This window comes from Lissotriton helveticus, chromosome 2_1 (genome assembly GCF_964261635.1).
Source record: "Lissotriton helveticus chromosome 2_1, aLisHel1.1, whole genome shotgun sequence".
Classification (NCBI taxonomy): Eukaryota; Metazoa; Chordata; class Amphibia; order Caudata; family Salamandridae; genus Lissotriton; species Lissotriton helveticus.
In genome coordinates, this window is record NC_136059.1 from 1283582963 (window position 1) to 1283607972 (window position 25010).

Consider the following 25010-nt stretch of genomic DNA (forward strand, 5'->3'; position numbering starts at 1 on the left):
GATTGCTTAGAAAGAGACAAATGTATGAGAATCCCATGGCTCAACTATGTAAAGAGTACCTTAGAGGCTCTTGGCTACAGGAACCTTTTCACTTGACCCGGTAGCAATTGTATCCCAGCACAAAGCGTTAGTAAAAAAAGCTTTTTTAGATCAAAAAGCACAACAGAGATCTGAGGCTGAAGGGCCCAAAAAGACTGAGGGCTCATAACCTGGTTAAGAGCACCGAGGGAATGGAGCCATACTTGTACCTCGTGCATAATGCTCAGGACAGATTTCTGATGTGCCGTTTTAGATTAAATCTACTTCCGTATTTATTGGCATCACCAGCAGGGTTTTTAACCACAACTGAGCAGAAGGGAACCTGCGGCTGCGACAACAGGTCTCCGCAGGATTCCCTTCACTTTGTACTCCTGTGTCCTTTTTACTCAATGCCCAGGCGTAGATTTTTAGTGAAAATTTTAAAACAAGCCAAACTGAAACATGCTAGAGAGGCCTTAATTTATTTACAGAAAGCATCTGATCCTTTAACATTGTGTTGTATAATGAATTTTATTAAAGTGGCGGTCCGATTAAGGGTAACCAGAGGAGAGGAATGATTCCTAAAACTGCTATTAATCTTATTTCAAAATATCAAATCCTCTTTTTCTTTTTTGTTATATGTATAAATAATTACTATAATTAGGATTCTGATAATGATTTAATGAAATTTTTTCTTTTTTTTTAATCATGTGTATATGTATGTGCTTTTAATGGTGATTTTTAATCATCGAATAAAGAATCCTTGAATTGAATTGAGAGTTACCATTCATCCTATTATTCTGAACGAGGCTGATGCTCATCAGCACAGACTAACTGAGAAAGTTACAGAGCATAGACTGCACAGGTCATTTTTGACTGATGAAGAGAAAGACTAGAGAATATGGGTTAAATTCATAGGTTTAAAAAGAACGGAATGCAGTCAACATCACAACAAGACCTACCAGGAGGTTAAATTGTACAAGCAGGCAGCAATGCCGCATGTCAACAATGGTAGAAATAAGGCACAGAGAGATCAGATGGAACCAGGAAATTCACAAAGGTTTGCAGCAAAGGTTTGGGGAGGAGGTTAAAAGCAATGATTTTCAGAAGCTAAAGTATCAGAAAAATGTGTCAATCTTGTGAGTAGGGAGGAATTTCTGAATTTACTAAAGTTACTTACATTTTAATTTCTTTGTCCCCCTTTGCTGAGCTTTGTAATTCTTCATCAGAGAACGTTTCAGGTGCCACAAACTCTCCTTCAGAGTCTACTTCTGGAAAATTAACTTGCTTTTCTTTAATGAGAACTGAATTATTAAGCATTTTTGACTCTGGAGTCTCCGGAACTGCAATTTCTGAAGAAAATAAAACAAAATACCAATTACAATAACATCTCTAATGTGTCTCTCTCTCTAGCATCAAAATTATGCTGCTGACACAATAACGATGGGTAAGGCATACCATTCATAAAATGTGACCAATGATCCAGAAGACCGCATTGTTAGTCCAGAAGTATTCAACAGCAGGAGCCCAATCTAAGTAAGCTACATTTTTAAGATTCCTACATGATACCTACAGATGAAGAACTAAGAGAAAGAAGTCAGTCTTAACGGATGGAGTGGCCTCAATGAACAACAAAGGAAACATACCTTGTGACAGGGATTTGGCCCAGTTAACACGTTTATATTTTAGCTTAAAAGTTCTCATATCTCAATTCTCTCTGGCAGGCCATCATTTTGCTGTGTCAGTAAATCCTGCAATAGCACTAAAGTTGTGCTCACTCCATTTGGGGTAAGCAAGGGAGTGTTTGGGTTTTAAACAGAGGTAATTCTCACTCTCAGAGTTTCACCAAAAATTTTACTTTGTCGGCTTCTACATGAGACTGTCAAGCAGAGGACTTTGACAAGTGTTGAACAAGCATTTGCAATGCAATAGATCTCGCATTTGCAAAAGTTGAAGCTATTGGTATTGTAAATGGCAATGCCTTTTATTTATGTTTTAAAAGCCAACACATAAATAAAAGGCAATGTCATTTATAATGCCAACAGCTGAAACTTTCGCAGATGTGAGACCTATTGCATTGCAAATGCTTGCTTAAGGGTGCAGCTACAAAATGAGAGCAAGTTTTTATTTTTTAAATTGCAGTATCGGGAGGCTAGTAACATGGAGGGCCGGAGAGTTGGAAAAGTAAAAGGGCGGTGGGGAGTGGGGAACCTAAGCATTTATCGGGGATGATAAACAACAGAAAGGGAGTTGGGGAGGAGAAGCTATGGACAACAGAAAAAGGGTGTGGGTCGGGAACCCATATGAAGGGCAGGGTGTGTAGTTCTGAAAAATTCTGAACTCGTGAATAAAACTTCGTCGTAGCATGATGATTTTTATGTCAAAAGACCGAGAATGGCTAGTGCACTATGTACAAACATTTTCGTCAATTTCGAGTGACGATTTCACCTCAAAATCGTCATTCTCGTTCTGAACCCTTGGCTTCCATTTTAGGTACAGCAGCCATTTTGTGAGTTGCCCTTTACATAGGCTTATAATACAGCTGAATCCGATTCAAAAGGACACGTACACCTTGATTGACTTTTCTCTGACCTGGGCAAGTAGGAACCATTGCCCCAGGCCGAACCTGTTGGGTCAGTTCCTCTCCCAGTGGCCGAGCAAGATAGCATCAAGGCTCAACAGGCCATAAACCCATCCATCGCACACACACCCTGCCGAATCTCGCTCACACCTGTCCCTGCTCTTTTTTCTCACTTGCTTTATGATGGGGAGGTGCCCGTTTTTATTGGGGGTCCAGCGATATCTGATGAAATGTTGGGCCTTGCCGGGTAATTTATTGTGGGCTGGACAAACTGAACTATGGCCTTGTCATCATGACTCTGCTTTTCCTTTGTAATGAAAACATTTCTATAGTATAGTAAAATGTAAAGAATGTTTGCCTAAAGCGCAATATTATGTATAAAAAGAGAAGCCTGACTTTGTGAATTGCGGCAGTCTCCTGAGAACATACTTCCTGTGTGTTGTACTTCTAGGACGCTTGTTACCTTGGTTGCAGCCAATAAAATCGATCCTTGACTTCACCTAGAAGACTCTGAGTTTCTGTGGTCTAAATTAGGAAAAAACTCGAGGTCTTTGGGTGTGTTTCCCTGACACCGCTGGGTTGCCGGTTTCAGTACCGGTTCTGAAAAACCCAGTACCTCAGTTGGCGCCCAACATGGGGCGATTCCAGCGGTACCGGTCCAGCCAGAGGTTCGTGAGGAGCTTCGTGTGAAAATTCCGGAGGACGGCCAACCACTCCATTGACCCCTGCATGTCGACGTGGTCCGAAGGTCTTTGCTGCGAGGTTTCCCGCTTCCCGACGGCTACGAAGGACTGCTGCCCTGGCTATCGCCCTGATTTGGACCCTTGAAGTTTGGTAGAGCGAAACGCTAAGACGAGTCTTCTGGTGACGTCATCGATATCTCAGTTAAGTATAAGTGGAGCGTCTTCCAGTCCTTAGTTGGTCTTAGTCTTGGGTATCCCTTGGGATCGTTTTGTTTGGTACTTGCAAGTACCAAAACCGAGGGACTCGTGTATTCACGAGCAATATCGTAATCGATAATCCTTCGAAGTTTGGAACTAGACTAGAGAGCGAAGATGCCTGGTCTTAGACTTGGAAATTTGTTTTGTCTAGGTTGTAATAATAGGGACTCCCGATTGGAGGACTCATGTCCGGTTCCTCCGGTTGGAACTCCAACTTACGAATTATATGTGAAACATGGAGTAGGCCCCATCACATATAACGAAGTATGGATCAAATACACCAGAAAAGATGGTGTTTTAAAATGGCCCCAATATGGTAACTTTGACACGGAAATCCTAGATAATCTCGAAGTTAAACTTTTCAAGAAGAAAGCCGGCCGGCAATGTTTGACTCTTTCCGCCTATGGCGTAAGGAGGCCAAACAAAAGGAAATTAAATTAGCGAAGAAAAATAAGAGAGAAGGGGGTATTTCAGTAATGCAAGCTGCTATGCAGTTTAAAGACGATGAAGAAGAACAGATGAGTGAGCAGTTGCACAGGCAACGTAAAATGGTAGTAGATAAATGCTATCCAGTTTTGCCGACTCTTAAGCAAGATGCAGCAAAAGAGCCTGAAAAAGATCCGTTGATGGCACATTTGTTAAGTTCGCCACCGCCCTATGCGCAAAATGCCACAGCACCTCCGCAACCTTTAGTTGCGCCACCTATAGTTGTTATGCCTGCTCCTCTACAGCACCCACCAGCTACTCTTCAGCTGGCTCCTGCTCCTCTGGTGCAGCCTCCTCAAGGCCCACCGAACACATCTACTTCTCCTGATGCTCCCTCTACGATTTTGCCTAGTGCGCCTTTTATTTTTCCTGATGCTCCCTCTATTTCCTTTGCCCCTGCCTTATCTAACACTATTTTTCCGCCCGTTCTTTCATCAGTTTCTCCTTCCGTTCGACAAAGAATGGCCAGCACTGTCACTAATCTTTTCTCACCTTTTCTCGGGTCGCCTAATACGACCCCTAACCCGAAACGAAGACAGTTGCGGAGTCAACTGCCTGACTATAGAGAGAGAGATTTACTGAATCGTTTAGCGCACAAATGGGTTATGGACACTGTGAGATACGATGTAGAGTCTGTCATGGAAGTCTTCCGTCAATGGGAAGCACCGAAGCAGAGATACGTTTTTGAACACATGTGCGTTTTTCTCTGTGAAGATTTGGAAGACAATGATTTGGAATGTAACCCGCCCGAGTTGTGTCGTGCGCGGTTTGATTTCGCAGAGGGCATGATTGTAGGTCCCGATGTCGAGAGAGCAGTTGAGATATTGTTGTCATATCGGAGTAAGGGGGGGCACTTCTGGATCGCAATCTGAGCGTGATACATCCAGTAAAAAAAAGGCGCGACAATACCCCATGAGAGAGGTTCCCCCACAATGGAGAGAGGGTGACGCAAATGCTAACCCACCTATTCTGCCACACTTTCAGCGTGTTTGGGTACATGTGCCATGGAAGCGATCTGAAGTTTTGGCCCTTAAACAGACATTGCCTGATCCGCGTAAAAATCCTGCAGGGTATTACAAAGAGTTGTCGCAGACTGCTGGGTCATGTATCATGAATTTAACCGATATCGATATGTTATTTGGGAATGTTGTTCCACAGCCCTTATGGGGAAAGATTCGTCATACAGATCATGATCAGGAGTTAGGTGATTCATGGGCTAATATTACTGCTGCAGATGCCCTACAAATTGGTGGTTCCAAGCCTGAGCCTTTAGTAGCAGAACTTCCTGGTAGGATCATTAATTACATGAAAACTATAATGCCTGCGATGCGTGTAAACTGGGATAAGTTGTCTGCATGTAAGTAGAAGAAAGATGAAACGGTGTCTGATTTCTTCACCAGGTTTGAAGAAACGTTTGTCGACCACAGTGGTCAAGATATGAGCACAGAAGGTGGTCAGCGATTGTTCGTCGATAAATTAGTGCACAATCTGCTTCCAGAGTTGTGTAAAAAGTTAAAGGATTCAGAGAGTTCTTGGGCAGTTTCCTCTTCAGCACAGATATTGGCTACTGCACAATATTACGAAAATCGAGACAAAGACGAGAAAGATAGAGCAGAAAAGAAAACTAAAGAGCTGAAAACGAAGGTTTTGTTACAGCAAGCATATCAGCCACGTGGTGGTGGTGGCCAGAATAATGGTGGTCAGAGTAATTACCAGAGTAGTTTTCAGCAGCCTCAACAGTATCAGAGGAACTCGCAAAGAGTCGAGTATACTCAACCACGTGTCCCTGTAGGCCCCAACCAGTGTTCGTATTGCAAGGAAGAAGGTCATTTTAAGTATAATTGCCCTATCTTGTTACAGCGCGCAAATGGTGCTTCTGATGTAAGAGGTTGAGGTGTTCAGCAAGCGCCTAGAGGTAGAGGACGTGGAAGCGTCCCCCAGAACGCTCGTCCCCTTCCACCTCAAAATTCTATGAATAGGTTCGATCAGCAGAATAACGCATCTGGTAGGACAGCTCAGTACTATGCTGATGATTACTATACAGAAGATGAGCATTGGGAAGGAAATGATTGCTAGGACAGCCATAGACAAAAAGAGGGAGTTGTTTCAGTTCCAGTAGATCAGAGTGGACCATACGTTGAGGTGATTACATCAGGTGTGTCAGAACCTTTTCTGTTGGATACTGGTGCTACAAAGAGTTCTATTATGCACTTTAAACTCCCTGGCGCACCTTTGTCTGGCGAAACGAATGTATCAGTATGTTTTTCTGGCGCCCCGGTTAGAAATCCGATTTCTGACCCTTTGTCTCTTTCTGTTGGCCCTTGTGAATTAGAAGCACCCCTTATTCTGACAACAGGTTGTGGTGAAAACTTGTTGGGATTAGATCTGTTAAAAAGATTGTATGCGACTTTGTACTGTTCTCCTTCAGGAGTACAACTTACTCTAGGTAAGAAAGTGGTTTCTCCAATGTATTTGTCAAGGGATTAACTTCCGACAGAATGGTCATTTCTTCCTGATATTCTTTGGGCTACTGGTCCTAATGATGTGGGTCTCCTAGAAATTCCACCATATGTTGTAACATTGAAAGCCAACGTTAAAATGCCACGAATTGCCCAATACAGAATCTCTAGTGAAGGTGAAAAAGCTTTGCTAGCGATCGTTTACGTTCTAATTGAGAAAGATGTCATTGAAGAGACAAGAGGCAACGTTTGCAATAGTCCTGTTCTGCCGGTTTTGAAACGAACTGATCCCTCTCAGCCACCTGTTTACCGATTTGTGATTGATCTGAGAGAGGTGAATAAAATAGTTGTGCCACAATTCCCAGTTGTTCCTGATATTACTGCCCTATTAACCATGATTCCAGCTTCTGCAACATGGTTTTCGGTGATTGACGTGAAGAATGCTTTCTTCAGCATCCCCATTGCTGAGGAAAGCAGGGATATTTTTGGCTTCACTTTAGGAGGACGAAGCTTCCGCTTTAAATGCGCTGCCCAGGGCTACTGTGAAAGTCCATCAATATACAGTCAAGCTTTAAAAACACAGCTTGATACGATTGTTTTACCTTATGGTGCTACTCTCATCCAGTATGTTGATGATTTGCTTGTCGCTGCAGATACTGAGGAAATATGTAAGAAAGCCACGTTGTCATTGTTGCGTCATCTGTGTGATTTGCATCACAAGGTGTCACTTTCCAAATTACAATATTGTCGACAAGAAGTGACCTACTTAGGTCATCTCTTATCGAAGGAGGGAAGGAAACTGACCCCAGAAAGAATCCAGGCAATAGCGAAATTGAGTGTGCCAAGAACACAGAGAGAAGTGCGTGCTTTCTTGGGTATTACATCATACTGTAGACAGTGGATTCCAAATTTTTCGTTATTGGCCAAACCTTTGATGGCATTAACGTGTAAAGGTACACCTAATCCCGTCCCTTGGTCTGAAGAGTGTCAGAAAAGTTTTTCTGAATTGCGTACAGCATTATGTTCGGCTCCTGTGTTAGGTACCCCCAACTACAGTAAGCCCTTTACATTGTATGTCCATGAGAAACAAGGTTGTGCATTATCAGAACTGACACAGTTGTTTGGAGACAAACAGCGTCCTTGTGCATATTTTTCGTCGACTTTGGATCCGGTAGCTAAAGCATTGCCAAGTTGTTTAAGAGCCACAGCGGCAGCAGCTGCTTCTATTCGACAGTCTGCTGGTTTAGTGACGAATAACACCTTGATCGTTATGGTCCCACATGCAGTAGACATATTGTTAAACAGAACAAAGACAGCACTTAACTAGTGCTCGATTGTCAAGTTACGAATTAACATTATTAGCGAGTCATGTGCACATACAGAGATGCAATACACTTAACCCAGCTACGTTGTTACCAATTGTAGAGGAATTAGATGCTTCAGAACAGCATGATTGTTTTCTTAGAACAGAAGAAGAAACGAAAGGGAGAATAGACCTCCTAGATACTCCTCTTGCTGAATGTGATGGTACATTATGGGTGGATGGTTCATGCTTCAAGCTCCCGAATGGTGACACGACTGCAGCATATGCTGTCACGACTTTGCATACAGTTGTTGAAACTGCACGTATTCCACATAATTCAGCTCAAGCAGCAGAATTGATTGCACTTACAAGAGCATGTGTGTTGTCGAAAGGAATGAAAGTGACTGTCTACACCGACAGCCAGTATGCTTTTTGGTGTGGCTCACAGTTTGACGATTGTGGAAAGAACGTGGGTTCCTGACTTCGCATGGAGCTAAGATTCAGCATGGTCAGTTGGTGAATGAGCTTCTTGAATCACTGACCTTGCCTTTGCAAGTGGCGATTGTGAAATGTAGTGCTCACAAGAAGGTGACTGATGATGTTGGTCATGGAAACGCATTTGCCGATGAAATCGCGAAAGAAACTGCAAGGAATGTGATGAGCCGAATGTATATTGCAGGTCCTGCAAGATGGATTGGTGATATTGGAATGTGCGAAGACACGATAGAGAGTGTGAAATCCATTCAAGCTGAGGCTACAGAGAAAGAGTTGAACATGTGGAGAGAAAGTACGGGTAGAATGGATGCAAATGGTTGTTGGGTTGAATTGTCAGAGCATCAGAGATGGTTGTTACCCGATGCATATGTGCTTGCAGTAGTTACAATGGCTCATGGAATGGCTCACATCAGCGTGAAAGGGATTTGCAAGTTGTTGGCTCCAGTATGGCAAAATTCAGGAATTCCCAGGTGTGCAGAGAATGTCGTCAAGAATTGCATGGTGTGTCTGCAACACAATCCTGGTAGGGGAACCCCAACTCCAGCTGGTCATTTTGCACCTCCTACGTATCCGTTCGAGGTTTTGCAGCTAGATTTCATCCACATGGAGAGGTGCAACAATTTAAAATATGTGCTCGTTGTTGTTTGTGCCTTCTCAAGATGGGTAGAAGCCTATCCCCTAAAAGACAATACTGCCTGGTCCACAGCGAAAGCCCTTGTGAAAGAATTCTTCCCTAGATTCGGAATGCCTAGAATGATCTGGAGAGATAACGGAAGTGAATTTGTGGGTCGTGTGATGAAGAATGTATGTGAAGGGCTAGGTATTCGACAGAAGTTCCACGCTGCAAATCACCCCCAATCAGCTGGATTAGTAGAATGTTACAATGGCACGCTTAAGTTAAAATTGGCCAAAATTCAAGCGAGCACAGGTCTTAAATGGCCTGACGCTCTACCCTTAGCACTCCTATCCACCAGAATGACTGTGCATTCGCGAGTGAAACTCAGCCCTTACAAAATTGTCTTTGGCCGCCCGGCCAATATATGGGGAGTGCCTAGACCCACCAAGTTCAGCGAGATCGAACACCCAGTTTTGCTTGATTATCTGTACGAATTGACGGCTAAATTACGTGTTTTGCATCAACAGGTTCATGACACCCTGCCTCCGGTCTCTGAAACTCCGGGACACGCGATTGACCCCGGATCCTGAGTGTTGGTCAGGAATTTCCAGAGAACGAAGAACGACCAGCCCAGGTGGACCGGACCGCACCTCGTCGTCCTCTCTACAAGATCGGCGGTTCGAGTGGAGGGGAAGAAGCACTGGATCCACGGGGTCCACTGTAAAAGGATCCCTTTTCCTCTACCATATGACCAGTGGGTCCAGAAGGGTGTCGCTGACTCAGAAACCGACAACGTGCCCCGTTTCCTACCTTTCAGTGATGCACGTGTAAAAGGAACTAACTCTGAACGTGAGAACATTTTGCAAGAGGCTGTGCCACCATCAAAGCGATTGAACACTACAGAGCCTGAACTCTTGTTTCTGGATCAGACAGTACCTGGAAAACAAAGATACAATTTGAGACCGAGAAATACGAACTAATAAAAGTGATTTTTCTTTCCCCCAGTACTATTTTTGAAAGTGCAGCTCTCCCATCTGATAAACTTGCTTATTTTTGTTTTTCGAACCGCCATCCGGGTTCCGCTGCTAGGGCCGCGATTGCTTAAAGTCTTTGGAGTGCAGCTGACGACGTTAGGTCAGCAGTTCTGGTTGGTCCAAGGGAGTTGCCCTAGACTGACGGAAGCATTCCTTAGCAGAATCAACCTGCCATCGCGGGCAGCACTTTAGAGAGGATGGAGTTTCCCGATGTGGAGAGACCTGCCAAACCAACGAACTTTAAACACAAATTATGTAAAGTGATGACAAAGAAAAGTTTTTTAATATTGTGCATTTGTATGTTATTCAGTATGATGATATTTTTAATAAGTTACGTTTTATTCTCTTTTCGTGTAACATTTGCACCCACTGCATCGCCCATACCTTCTCCTACTGTTTCCTCTCATTCTTTCCACCCTCTTCCTGACCATGAATCCAATAGAAGGTTAGAGTTCATTAATAACTCCTTTGTTCAGCTGTTGCACCAACACCAACTAGTAATGAACACGACTAACTGTTGGTGGCATGACGATTTTTATGTCAAAAGACCGAGAACGGCTAGTGCACTATGTACAAACATTTTCGTCAAGTTCGAGTGACTATTTCACCTCAAAATCGTCATTCTCGTTCTGAACCCTTGGCTTCCATTTTAGGTACAGCAGCCATTTTGTGAGTTGCCCTTTACATAGGCTTATAATACAGCTGAATCCGATTCAAAAGGACACGTACACCTTGATTGACTTTTCTCTGACCTGGGCAAGTAGAAACCATTGCCCCAGGCCGAACCGGTTATGTCAGTTCCTCTCCCAGTGGCCGAGCAAGATAGCATCAAGGCTCAACAGGTCATAAACCCATCCATCGCGCGCACACACCCTGCCGAATCTCGCTCACACCTGTCCCTGCTCTTTTGTCTCACTTGCTTTATGATGGGGAGGTGCCCGTTTTTATTGGGGGTCCAGCGATATCTGATGAAATGTTGGGCCTTGCCGGGTAATTTATTGTGGGCTGGACAAACTGAACTATGGCCTTGTCATCATGACTCTGCTTTTCCTTTGTAATGAAAACATTTCTATAGTATAGTAAAATGTTAAGAATGTTTGCCTAAAGCACAATATTACGTATAAAAAGAGAAGCCTGACTTTGTGAATTGCGGCAGTCTCCTGAGAACATACTTCCTGTGTGTTGTACTTCTAGGACGCTTGTTACCTTGGTTGCAGCCAATAAAATCGATCCTTGACTTCACCTAGAAGACTCTGAGTTTCTGTGGTCTAAATTAGGAAAGAACTCGAGGTCTTTGGGTGTGTTTCCCTGACACCGCTGGGTTGCCGGTTTCAGTACCGGTTCTGAAAAACCCAGTACCTCAGGTGAGGAGCAGAAGCAATGGACCAGTATAGAGCCAGAGGGGGAGAAGCAGTGGGGGTGGGGGGTGTGATGGGTTTGTGTGGGGGTGTGAGCAAAAGCAAAAGGCGAGAGGGGAGGGTGCAGACAGGATAAGCAATATGGAGGGCAGTATGGACGTTATCTAGGGGTTGCCAGGTGTCTCGTCCTTATAAACGTTGGGTGGGGATTCTGTCAATGATATTATTACACTAACAGTGGGGAATATATATATTTCACTGTGTTATAAAAATGAATTCAATTAGCTGAAATATGACCTTCTCAGGCAGATGAGGTACGTAAAAAATGTTTTTAAATGTATTTTGTGTGCGTGCTTGTGGGTGACAGTGTTTATGAGTGTGTCTGTGTGTGTAAGTGTGAATGTGTGTGTATATGTAAGTGTGTGAAAGTGAAGTTGTAAGGGCGTGTGATGTTACTTCCGCTACCCCAGGCGTTTTGGTGAACTGACGTGCATGTCATGCTCATGGAGTGCAAATAATAAACTTGGGAAGAACACAGCAGGTGTTGAAGGATCAGCAATAGTCTGACCTGTTAAATCCTCAACACAGAAGCTGGCCGAGAAAATCACCAGACGGGTTTAAAGCACTACAAGACTTTACCTGGTGGACTAGAAATCAGCAGATGCAAAAACGAGATAAGACCAGAAAATATGATTTTTTTAACTTTACAAAGGTCTGGAAAAACACCATGTGATGGATCGGATGTCCATACAAAAATATAGAAGACCTGCTTCTTCCAGGACTGCATCGGTCTCCATCCATCCTAACCATGTGTGTTTTTTTGCCTCTTGCATTGAACTTTAGAGAGAAACCCTACACCCCGCAATTCCACCCCCCCCCCAAAATAAGTGCAAGATTCTAAATGCACTTCAGAGTTCTCACTATATACATAACTGCTACACATTTGTTTAATTAATGAGACTACAAATGTTATGCTTTCCAGGCGTGCCATGGCGGGCTGGTGGGTCCAGGGTACAATAGAGTGGCAGCTGCCGGCTTCTAAATGAAAGGTGCACACGTTGGCACAGAAGCGGCGGGCTTTAAATAATGCATACCACCGAGGTGTGCACTGCTGTCTTCCAGGAAAGCCTCTTCCTCCAGTGAACCAGGGGAAGGACACAATCCAAGTTACATGAACTGGGGCACGCTGCACACATGCCGCCTGACACTGTTTTCTATGGCAGTCCCTGCTACTTTCAAGTCGGCTATCAAATTTGGACTTTCTATGGCAGCCCCTGTTACTTTCCAGCCGGTAAGCAGATTTGGACTTGGCAGCCGCTGCCAGCGCCGGGTGCAGCCTCCACAGACACATCTGTCAGGCCACTTATCACCTCTACGCACACTACTCTGGCTTCAAGGAAAATGACGGGGGAGGGAGGCATTGTGAGAGGCTGATAGCATCTGGTTCCCAGTGCTCCTGGGCAGGAGGGGATGGGCCATTTCCTCCAAACATCATGGAGGTATACCGTCCCCCTCCCCCACACGCCGCTCCTTCCCAACCCCTCCCGTGCTATTCCCATGCGCTCTGAAATAAAGAGCCTTCTGACTGGACAATGCAGCAGCAGAGCTCCGGCTCCTCCGAGCCAGCCGGGGCTAGAGAGGGGAGGAGGGGGCGGGGTACGCTTCACCTTTCACCCTTCTCTTCTAGGAGCAATGGCCTGAGGTCAGCAGTACCGGCTTTGGTGAAACATGACAGCACAGCAGTAGTAGTGCAGTACTTATTTCACGAACACAGATAAGTAAATCCCAGATAAAACCAAGCAACCAGTAAACTTGTCCTAGATAAACAAACGCATTTTAAATCGAGAGGTGCTAATGCTACCCGCTATGCGTCTGAGATGCCACGGAATGCTAGCGGAAGTCAAGCAGCCTTCGTTGGGACGTGGGCGGGGCCTGCAAAGAAACAGGAAGGAACTGCCGGGAGAACGTCCTGGAACCCTGCACGCTGAATGCTGGCTGCCGAGGGACACGCGGAAAGAGCCCAGTGAGTGGGGGGGGGGGGGGGGGGGGGGGGGGGGGGATGTACGCGCGTGTGTCTGTGTGTGTTCGACTGTGTCTGTGCGTGTCTGTGTCTGTATGCGCGTGTGTCTGTTTACGGGGGGGTGCGTGTGTATGCAGTGTGCGTGTGCCTGTGTGTGCGTGTGGCTGTGTATGTGCGCATGCGTAAGTGTGGCTGTGTGTGTGAATGTGTGCGTTTGCGCACGGGCATCTGAGGCAGGGGATGTGCACGGCGCCGGGCTGGGCGTGCGGAGGTGAAGTCGACGCGCGTGCCCGACTCCTGTCTCAGATTCCCAGGAGACGGGCGACTATAGTTGTCGAGCTGGACGCATGCTTCGCATGCTTTCTCGAGATCGACCTAAAAAGGTCGCTAAGGGAAAGAAGGCTCACAACAGGGTCTGGCAAATCCTCACACCTTTTCAAGTAGAGGAGATTGGGCACCACTCTTTTTTAGGACTGGAAAAGGGTTTCAAGCAAACAGATCTGATCAATGGCTTCAAATCTTCAGGCAAAGGGTCGGTGAACTTTTCTTATCAATCGGTCACATGATACAAGAATGTCACTAAGGAGTAGTTTCTGTCCTGTAACTCCAGTTCTGTAGTAGGGGTATCTCTGTTATAGTCATAATCTAGTGAATAGCCCATGTGCGTGGACCCCGGAGCAATCAAAAATAATCTCTTACAGTGTCAAAAAATGCAGAAATGCATAGACACTTAAGAGAGAATTTAAAGACCGATAATGCAGCCAAAAAGGCTACACTGTCCAGTACTTCAACTAGAAATTCCACCATAAAATCCACAAAACAGCAAAGCCTGTACAGATTTCCCTTGCTTAACAGCAAAATCCCTCAGAAATGATAGAGAGAAGAACCTGGACAGACAAGCCCCATAGGCTGCCATTATGTGGCTTAAATAGGATACTGTGCCTTTAAGGAACCTTCCAGAACCTTCTCCCAGTATCCCAGAATGCATAGCAGGTCCAACTTAGTTTCAGTTCTTTTTGAAGGCGTAAAAAACGCCAGACCTGTAGCATTATGTACATGAATAACTCTCCACCGGGGAGGCGGGAGGGCGCTTATGACTATAACAGAGATACCCCTACTACAGAACTGGAGTTACAGGACAGAAACTACTCCTTCTGTAGTAGGGGATCTCTGTGTATAGTCATAATCTAGTGAATAGAATGGCAAGCCCATCCCCACACCAAGCGGCGGTGGAGAAGAGAAAATTACGCCACTATCGTGCGAACAGATTCCGCAACGAAGCCTGCCCAACCTGAGCGTCTGCCCTGGCATCAGAGTCCAGGCAGTAATGCTTAGCAAAGGTATGGACCGACTTCCAAGTGGCCGCCTTGCAGATCTCTGCGAAGGGAACATTACGAAGCATAGCTGTCGTGGCAGCTTTGCCTCTGGTGGAATGAGCCTTAGGTTTACCCCCTAAGGTCTTATTAGCTTTGCAGTAACACAATTGTATGCAGGACACAATCCACCTCGAGATGGACTGTTTAGAGGTAGCAAGACCAGTCCTGACTGAGCCATAATTGATGAACAATTGGTCTGACCTACGAATATCTTTAGTCTTATCGAGATAAAACTTCAGCACCCTCCTCACATCCAGGGAATGTAAAGACCTTTCCGCTGGAGACGAAGGATTCTGAAAGAACGTAGGTAAAGTGATAGTCTGGTTGATATGAAAATCAGAAACAACCTTGGGAAGAAACTTAGGGTGAGTACGCAGAACAACCTTAGCAGCATGAAATACAGTATAAGGTTCCTGGCAACACAATGCCTGAATCTCACTCACCCTGCTGGCCGATGTAATGGCCACGAGGAACGCCGCCTTCCAGGACAGGTGCTGCAACGAAGCCTTATGAATGGGTTCAAAAGGCTCCTTCATCAATCTGGACAGCACCACATTCAGGTCCCACGAAGGCGAAGGAAGCCTGACAGGAGGGAATACTTTCTTCAAGCCTTCCAAAAAATCTTTCATCACAGGGATCTGGAAAAAGGAAGTCTGTGAAGGGGCTTTCCTGTAGGCAGTCAAAGCAGCCAGATGAACCTTAATGGAATGAACATTAAGGCCCGACTGCGCCAGATGCAACAGATACGGAAGGATGACACCTTCCTTGCATGTCGTAGGGTCATAGTTCTTAGACTTGCACCAGATGCAAAACCTCTTCCACTTGTAAGCATAAGAAGTCCTAGTGGAAGGGCGCTTAGCCTCCTTCAGTATGTCCATGCAATCTTCAGGTAGATTCAAATGGCCATATTGCACTATTTCAGGAGCCAAGACGAGAGGTTGGGGTGCACCATCCGCCCCCCGAACTTCGTGAGAAGGTCCGGCCTGCACGGCAGCTTCATGTGAGGAAGGAGAGACCGGTGAAGCAGGTCCGTGAACCACCACTGTCTGAGCCATTCCGGGGCAATCAGAATCATTCTCGCCCTGGAGTGGGACAGCTTGATGAGAACCGCCGGAATCAGGGGAATTGGTGGAAAAGCGTACAGAAAGCTGTTCGACCAGTTGATCCATAACGCGTTCCCCAGCGTCCCCGGCTGGTAGTACCTGGAGGCGAAGCCTCGGCATTTGCTGTTTTCGGCGGTGGCGAACAGATCGACGTCTGGAGTTCCCCACCTTGCGAAGACTTCTCCTAGAACTTCGTCGTTTAAGACCCATTCGTGGTTTTCCTGAATGAGTCTGCTCAGTTCGTCTGCCTGAACATTCTGCACACCTGGGAGATGGGTAGCCGTTATCGACAGTCCTCGAGCCAGAAGTCAGTGCCAGATCGCCTGCGCCTCCTGCGACAGAGTGCGCGATCTCGAGCCCCCCTGCTTGCTGAGGTAATACATCGTTGTCGTGTTGTCCGTCTGAATAAGCAGCGAGTCGGTCTGAAAGGACGGATGAAAAGCCTTCAGTGCCAAGTGAACAGCTCTGAGTTCCAGGAAATTGATGTGGTACGTGGACTCCGTCTGGGACCACGTCCCTTGAATCTGTAGGTCTCCGGAGTGCGCTCCCCAGCCTTGGAGAGACGCATCCGTCACGATGGTCTGTGTGGGAATGTCCTTGTGGAAGGGAACACCTCTGAGAAGATTCTCCTTCGAGCACCACCACTTCAGAGACTGAAGAGCATGTAGAGACAGTCGTATCTTTTCGTCCCAAGATCCTCTCCTCTGGTCCCACTGATCCTCCAAGCACTCCTGCAGCAGTCTCATGTGCAGCCGCGCATGTGGCATCAGGAAGATACACGAGGCCATCGATCCCAGCAGAGAAGACACCGTCCTCACTGTCGTGGATGGAGCGGACATGAGAGCCTGAGCCTTCCGAAGGAGTGATAAACGTCGCTCTTCCGAAGGAGACACGCTTGCTGACAGCGTATTGATGGAGGCTCCCAAGTACTGGATACACTGGACCGGAGTCGGGACAGACTTGGACATGTTGATGTGCAACCCCAGCTTGTTCAAGAGAACGCACGTCTTCTGGAAGTGCGCTAGAGCTTCCGAGAAGGAGGAGGCCTTGATCAACCAATCGTCCAGGTACGGGTAGACAAACACCTTGTTCTTCCTCAGGTGTGCCGCTACCACTGCCATGCATTTCGAGAATGTCCTGGGCTCAGACTTCAGCCCGAAGGGAAGCACCGTGTACTGATAGTGATTGGTGCCGACCTGAAAGCGCAGAAACTTCCTGTGTTTGCATGCAACTGGCACATGGAAGTATGCATCCTGTAGATCTATGGCACACATCCAGTCTCCTCGTTGCAACTGAGGATATATCTGATGCAACGACAGCATGCGAAACTTTTCTCTGCGAATCCACTTGTTTGCCTGTCGCAAGTCCAGAATGGGCCTGAACTCGTTCTTGTCCTTCTTGCGGACGAGAAAGAACCGAGAGTAAAGACCTCTTCCTCTGAGACAGAGGTACGTCCTCTATCGCCCTTTTCCTCAGCAGGATGTCTGCCTCCGCCTGGAGCTCGCGCAGCTGGTACTGCGAGCTGACCGGAGGGATCGATGGAGGAGGGCTGATGAACCGAAGACTGTATCCATTGCAAACAATATTCAGCACCCACTTCTCCTGAGTAATTTTTCTCCACTCTGCCAGAAAAAATTGAACACTTCCCCCCCACCGGAGCGGGTAACGGACGAGGGTGAAGTAACCGCTCAGGGTCGAGACCCGGCCGGGCCCTTGGTCGCGGTAGAGGACGCTGAGCCCCTCTACCCCTCTGACGCTTTTGGAAGGGTCCTCTGTATGGCTGCTGTTGTTGCTGCTGCTGATGTTGCCCAGAAGACTGACCCCTTCCACGGCCCTGCAACCCGAACCGCCGTTGGAACTGGTGGTAGGGTTTCTTTTCCTTGGGCTTCTCCAAGCCCACCGCCGTCAGGGTCTCCGCCTCGGCCTTCATCCTGACCATTTCATCATCCGCGTGTTTCCCAAAGAGGGTATCTCCGGAAAACGGCAGATTCGCCACACGTTGTTGCGCTTCAGGCTTAAGCGACGTCAACCTGAGCCAAGCATGGCGTCTCTGGTTTATACCGTGGCAGTATCCATGCACAGACAGCAGGGAGATATCTGCCGCGGCACTGATGGCCTGGTTAGAGACCAGCATCCCCTCCTGGACGATCTCCATGAAGTCCTCTCTGCGGTCGCGAGGAACGAGGTCCGCAAACTGCTCCATCGAGTCCCACAGTGAGCGGTCATATCGTCCCAACAGAGCCGAGTCACTGGCGGCCTTCATCGTTATGGAGGACGTCCCACACTCCTTCCGTCCAGCAGAGTCAATCCAGCGGCTCTCCTTATCAGGAGGCACAGTGGATGCAGGGGAGGTGGCATGGAGCTTCCGAGCCGCTGTCACGATCACCGAATCCGGTGTCGGGTCCTTTCTCAAGAAAGCTGGGTCCGACTCTGGAGCTCTGTATTTCTTGATGAGCCTGGAAGGCGCAGACTTCACCACCGCCGGTGTTAGGAAGAGCTGTTCCGCAGGCTCAAGGAGCCCAGGCACCAAAGGCAGTAGGGGGAGAGACAGGTGTTTCTTATGTAATGTCTCAAAGATCACAGAAGTTGAAGGCGTAGGAGCTGTAACCTTGATCCCCAACTTCGCCGCCCCACGCAGGAGAACCTCCTGAAACGTGCCGATGTCATCTATTGGGGACACCCTAGTCTCCGGTGAATCAGATAACGTTGGCGAGTAGGAACGGGTCCCCGAGGCAGAACGGGACCGGGACCTATGCTTCCTATGGCGATGCCTGGATCTCGATGAAGACCCGCGTCCACTCCTAGATCTGTCTCGTCTACCCGAGCGAGACCTAGATCTCTTGGGTCTGGGCCTGTCCGTAGGCCTCCCCGGTTCAGACGCCTTAGGCTTCGGAAGAACCTTCGACTTAGGAGTCGTCTTCAGGGGTGTCGGGTACTTGGGCATCGACACCGATCTCGGCGTAACCGGTGGAGGAGGCGTAACCGGAACCGGGACCTTCGGAGCCGGGAAGGGAGGCAACGGGGGAGGGGTCGGAGCCCTTGGAGGCGGACCCCTAGGTAAAGGAGGCGGAGTAGGCTTCTTCGGGGTATACACCATGGAATACGCCGTTCCCGGCGAGCCATCACCATGTCCAGACTGTGGGGAGCCCCCCACAGTCCTGGGCCTGTCCTTACGACCTCCAGACGCCGAAGACCGGTGCCCAGACCTCGAACACGGGCCCTTCGACGGCGATCGGCCCTTCGGCGTCGACCGTTTCACACTCCTCGACGTAGACCGTTGTCTATGCCTCGACGTCGACCCCGACCAGATGGACGAACCTCGAAATCTCGACGACGGGCGATGGCGCCTCGACGGCGACCTCGACCTCTTCGAACGTCTCGACGTCGACCTCTTAGATCGCCTCGACGTCGACCTCTTAGACCGTCTCGACGTCGACTTCTTCGGCGCCGGAGACCTCTCCCGTCTCGACGGCGACCCTGACGACGAGGATCCCCTCGACAACGATGACTTCGACGGCGAACGGCGGTGTCGCCTCGACGGCGAGCGCCGACGCCGGGTCCTCCGATGTCGTCCACTCGACGCCGACGACGAGGAAATCGACACCAGCTTAGACGGCGGCCTGTAAACGTCCCTCGATGTCGACGGGCGACGTTTTCTCAACCCAGCAGAGCCCTGGGGAGACCGGGAACTGGCTGTGGACCTTCCTCTCGACGTCGTGGTCATAGCAACTGACCCAGACGGAGATCTTGGACGAGAGCTGGACATCCTGCCCCTGGGGAGCCCCCCAGAGGCCTCAGCATGGGCAGAAGGAGCCCCTCCTGACCCACCTCGAGCCTTCAATCTTCTTTCTTCAAGTCCCTGAAGTCTGATCTTACTCCTGTCCTTCAGGGTCCTTCCAGAGAAGCCTCTACAGATCACACACTCCTCAGGGATGTGGGAAGAGGGAAGGCAGAGGATACAGACCTCATGGGGGTCTGATTTGGCCTTCTTCCTGGAGCACTCCGGGCATTTGTCAAATAATGCAGGCATTATGGACAACAAAAGAGTGCAAAAACCCAAGAAGAAAGTCACCAAAGTACTTTGAAAGCACAAAAAATCGAATTTAGTGAAAAAACACCAACAAAACCCTTGAAAAGGGAGAGCTCAATGCTCCAGGGTCCTGCTTGCAGGAGCCGGAAAAAAGAACTGAAACTAAGTTGGACCTGCTATGCATTCTGGGATACTGGGAGAAGGTTCTGGAAGGTTCCTTAAAGGCACAGTATCCTATTTAAGCCACATAATGGCAGCCTATGGGGCTTGTCTGTCCAGGTTCTTCTCTCTATCATTTCTGAGGGATTTTGCTGTTAAGCAAGGGAAATCTGTACAGGCTTTGCTGTTCTGTGGATTTTATGGTGGAATTTCTAGTTGAAGTACTGGACAGTGTAGCCTTTTTGGCTGCATTATCTGTCTTTAAATTCTCTCTTAAGTGTCTGTGCATTTCTGCATTTTTTGACACTGTAAGAGATTATTTTTGATTGCTCCGGGGTCCACGCACATGGGCCGGACTATTCACTAGATTATGACTATACACAGAGATCCCCTACTACAGAACTATAGCTCTCCTACACCCTTTCTTTTCCAGCACTGGATTTTATTTCTATATCTGTTTTTCAGCTGAACCAACAAACAGTAAATTAAATATGTAACGTGACAGGGGAGAAGCTCCCTTACTCAAAAAGGGTTTCAGCAGCATCGCCTCTCAGCTAGGTTTCTCATCTGCACTGGATGTTGAACCAGCAAATAGTGGTCATTGTGCAAGATCCACCATATTACAACTCTGACACTTTCTAATACAGGGACATTGGTGTAAGCCATGTGGTTTCTGCAATACCGCTGGCAGAGCAAGCTACAATTCATACTTGATAATAACCTTTCAGCTAGCTTCGCTCTACCAGCAAAAGCAATATTTGCATATTATTTGCCCTTTATAGGCATAAACAAAAGAAATGAACAAATACTCCTTTCTGAATTATGAGACTCAATCTATTAGTTTCACATGATCTCATAAAGAGATCATGAACTTATATTTTAAGTCTGATTACACTGTTGAGGTGAAAATCTGTAGGTGATCAGACTTTAAATTAGGGTTTATCTTCAGACAATCGCATCTTTGTAAAAACTTGTGAAAATGAAAAGGTCTCTCTTACAGACTCATTGGACAGATGGTACCATTAACATAAATGATATTTTTCAGCTGACAAGATTTAGCTAAGACTTATGAGTTAGTTCAAAATAATGTCCTTTGAGTTTGGGCATAACTGTATTAAGGTCTACTAATTAAGCAGTCTTAAAGAATTCTGAAAAGTGTGTGGGGGGGGGGGGGGGGAACTATCAACAATGATTTACAAAGTGGAATAATTACAGCAATAATGAGACCAGAAGCCTTCCAAGTGCAAGCTCACACCCTGTTGAAAGTGGGTTCCGTTATCACCTGGGAGTCACCTACTACACCAAACTAATTTTTACATGTTTTTCCGGGGATTTAGATTTTTAGATAATTTACTCTCAGTGTGGAACAGTCTACATGGGTTATCAAACAAGAAACATTATGAATGGCAAAGAGGGGCATTTCATTAAATGAAGAAACAACAAATAACTGTGGGTCTCAGGTAGAGCTATGTGTGTAAAAACTATCCGTCTCTCTGGTACAAGGATTACTAGGGAGGAAGACTACTGGACAGAAATCCACTGTGAAAAATGTCCATCAGTTACACGATTCGTACCGCCCAGTACATCATTTGGTCTACTTCACAGTAGGTAGCCCATTGTCTATCTCCGGATATGAATAGAGGAGACAGATGACTGGGGGATGTTGTTATTGTTGTAACTGAAAGCAGTGCATAGGTGATTTAGTGAAAAAATAGTGAAGAGTGTTCAGAATAAAATTGGATAAGGCATGCAATGTAACTTTTATTCTGGAGCCATGCCCTTGCAAATATAAAACCAATAGAGTGCAATGTAGTCAGATGTTTCAAACAAATACATTCTGACTGGGTTATCTGGTCGACATGTTTCTGCGGACTTACACGGTCAAAAGAATGTACTGGCCGCTTCCTCAGGACCCATAAACTAAATTGCTACTGCTTGTATGTGAAAGAAAAGAAAATTAAATTAAATTAACACTAGGACATAAGTGAACACTAATGCTAAAAAGTCACTTGTTCACTTACAGTTTTCCTCCTCAATTTGTGAGGGGAAAGGCCTCGCCTCACCTGGCAAACAGCTCAGGGACATGAAGCACCGCTCTTTCCGTCGGTACTTCCAACAGCCTGCCGTGCTGTTTGGCCTTTAGTTTATGGGTCCTGAGGAAGCGGCCGGTACATTCTTTTGACCGTGTAAGTCCGCAGAAACATGTCGACCAGATAACCCAGTCAGAAGGTATTTGTTTGAAAGATCTGACTACATTGCACTCTATTGGTTTTATATTTGGAAGGGCATGGCTCCAGAATAAAAGTTACATTGCATGCCTTATCCAATTTTATTCTGAACACTTCACTATTTTTTTCACTAAATCACCTATGCACTGCTTTCAGTTACAACAATAACATCCACCAGTCATCTGTCTCCTCTATTCATATCTGGAGATAGACAATGGGCTACCTACTGTGAAGTAGACCAAATGATGTACTGGGCGGTACGAATCGTGTAACTGATGGACATTGTTCACAGTGGATTTCTGTCCAGTAGTCTTCCTCCCTAGTAATCCTTGTACCAGAGAGACGGCTAGTTTTTACACACATAGCTCTACCTGAGACCCACAGTTATTTGTTATTTCTTCATAAGTTTTCAGGGGGATAATTACTGTGCTTGGTCGTTAAACTGCTCCTCGAACCCTCCCTAAATTGTACATAATCATTTCATTAAATGCCATTTGATCTCTCCAAACAAGGAATTTCACATAATGGTCAAACATTAATAGATGACAATGCACTTTAGCCAACCTTGTTTTAACAGTAGCAATCGTAAATATTTGATTTAACAGCAGTAACTTAAAATATTTGGTTTAGAAGCATGCTGTTTGTTATTTTGCTATCTAACCATCCAAGAAAATCCTCTTCAAAAGAATTCTGAAGCAGTGAAGGGCCAAACAGAGTGGCAGAATTGGCTGAATTGGGGACCGTGACAAAGGAAAATTATGGAGTACTTTATGTGGCAAAAGGCTAACCATTGGACAGTTTTAGTGGCATCATCTATATGCTGTCTCCACCATCATACCCACGAAGTTATAAAAAGCAGGTCTGGAAGCTTTAGCAAGTGCAATTAAGAAGAAAAGCTGTGCAACTTTTAATTTTTATGGAACATTTTTAAAGTAAAGCCCTCACCCAACTAACAGCACATTATTGCTTAAAGTGATCTTTGTATAAAAGATGAGAAATGGCTTGAAGCAACTATATATATATATATATATATATATACATATATATACACACACACACACACACACACACACACACACACACACACACACACACACACATATATATTCTTTACAAAAATCCGTATATCAAGCGTGCTCTCAGGAAAGACAGATAATCGATCGTGAGGGTGTCCGTTTAATTCACAACGCGTTTCACCTCATGCAAGGCTTGTTCACGTGAAAAGAACAGCGCTTACAGCACAGCTTAAATAGTGTTAGGATGGTAAACAACAAAACAGGACTATCACTGGGCTTATAGCAGTAATATTGGAGTGGTGCAAATACATGAAAATACACTTTGTCATGATACATATAATATGTTTCTGCTCATGTTGAACCACACGGCATATTAAAAAAATGAATGGTGTAATTAATCAATCATTGTAAATAACTTGAAATACTTTAAATACAAGAGTACATGAATGGCCAGCAATACTGCCAAAGAGGCGCCCACAGGTCCTAAAGAAGTAACACTCCATGTACACTCCAAACTTACACAAGCATTTACAATGCAATGGTTTTGCCTTTGTTAAAGTTAGAGCTATTGGCATTGCTCTTGACATTATTTTTATTAATTTTTTTTAACATAAATAAATGGCATTGTCATTTACAATGCCACTAGCTTAATCTCCCGCAAATGACACACACAGAGCCACCCCACACACACACACAGATCCCCCCACACACACAGCCACACAGAGCCCCCCACACACACAGCCACACAGAGCCCCCCACACACACAGCCACACAAAGCTTCCCACACACACAGCCACACAAAGCTTCCCACACACACAGAGCCCTCCACACACACCCACACAGCACAAGCAGGCAACAGGGGCACACGGAGGCACAAGCAGGCAACACTGCCCCTAGACTGCTCCTATCTAAAGCCACCAGCACACATCTCTGCTTGGAGGGCGATATACTGGTTACCAGTTGAATGAGATCCTCCTTCAAGCTGCTTTGTATCACACAAAATGCAATACATGGAAAAGGACCACTTTCATCTGGAAGAAAATCAACAAATACATACAAAGGAACCTAAGCTCAATAATTTGCTCCCCGCCTCACAATTCCTAAATACAAGGAAAAAACCATGGGTGGAACATCTTTCTCTGTTCTAGCAGCCAAATCTCAAACATAAGATCCATAGACCACCCTCTCCATTTCAGAAGATTAGTCAATAGCTGGCTCTTCCCCGCATGTCAACTATAGTCACAACTCAAGAATATACCAAAAGAATATATTCAGACAAGTTATACTTTTCACAGTATGGAAAAGTGCTGTCATTATACAAGTACACATCATAGTACTTTGAAATATGCCTCCAGTTGCATGTAGATACAAGTATATAAGAGAAAATCTATATTACATTATACATGTATATATCAGACCAAGTCAAAACTGCTGCTTCTACATACATATAGGTGCATATATAGAGGGTTGTGCCTGCTACTAATAACTACAATAAGAGGCATGTGTATGTAGGTTTATTATAGCTATTTTTAAAAAAAACACACAAAAAAAACACATCAACAAATCCTTCCGATTTTCCTCCCTCCATCATCTCAAACATCCTTTCACCCCTCCATTTTACCCATTCCAGGCAGCCAACAAGCACACAGGACCACTATTTACAAAAACACAATACTTCCCGTTTTCAATTTCATTCCTATCATTCTATCCCTTCTGCAAACCCCCCTTTTCGAATCCATTGCAGTCATTCTATCCCTACTCCGAACTCTAATTAACAAACACGTATG

The 25010-nt window shown here is 46.0% G+C and overlaps 1 protein-coding gene across 2 annotated transcripts in view; it reads right to left on the reverse strand.

Moving 5' to 3' along the window:
- SMARCAD1 (SNF2 related chromatin remodeling ATPase with DExD box 1) overlaps positions 1 to 25010 on the reverse strand; it is an 809617-nt gene that overhangs the window by 647414 nt on the left and 137193 nt on the right. For both annotated transcript variants that reach the window (XM_078676227.1, XM_078676228.1), the window contains exon 3: positions 1199 to 1370. In XM_078676227.1, coding sequence (XP_078532353.1) covers positions 1199 to 1370 — 172 coding nt within the window. The remainder of the gene's footprint in view (positions 1 to 1198; positions 1371 to 25010) is intronic.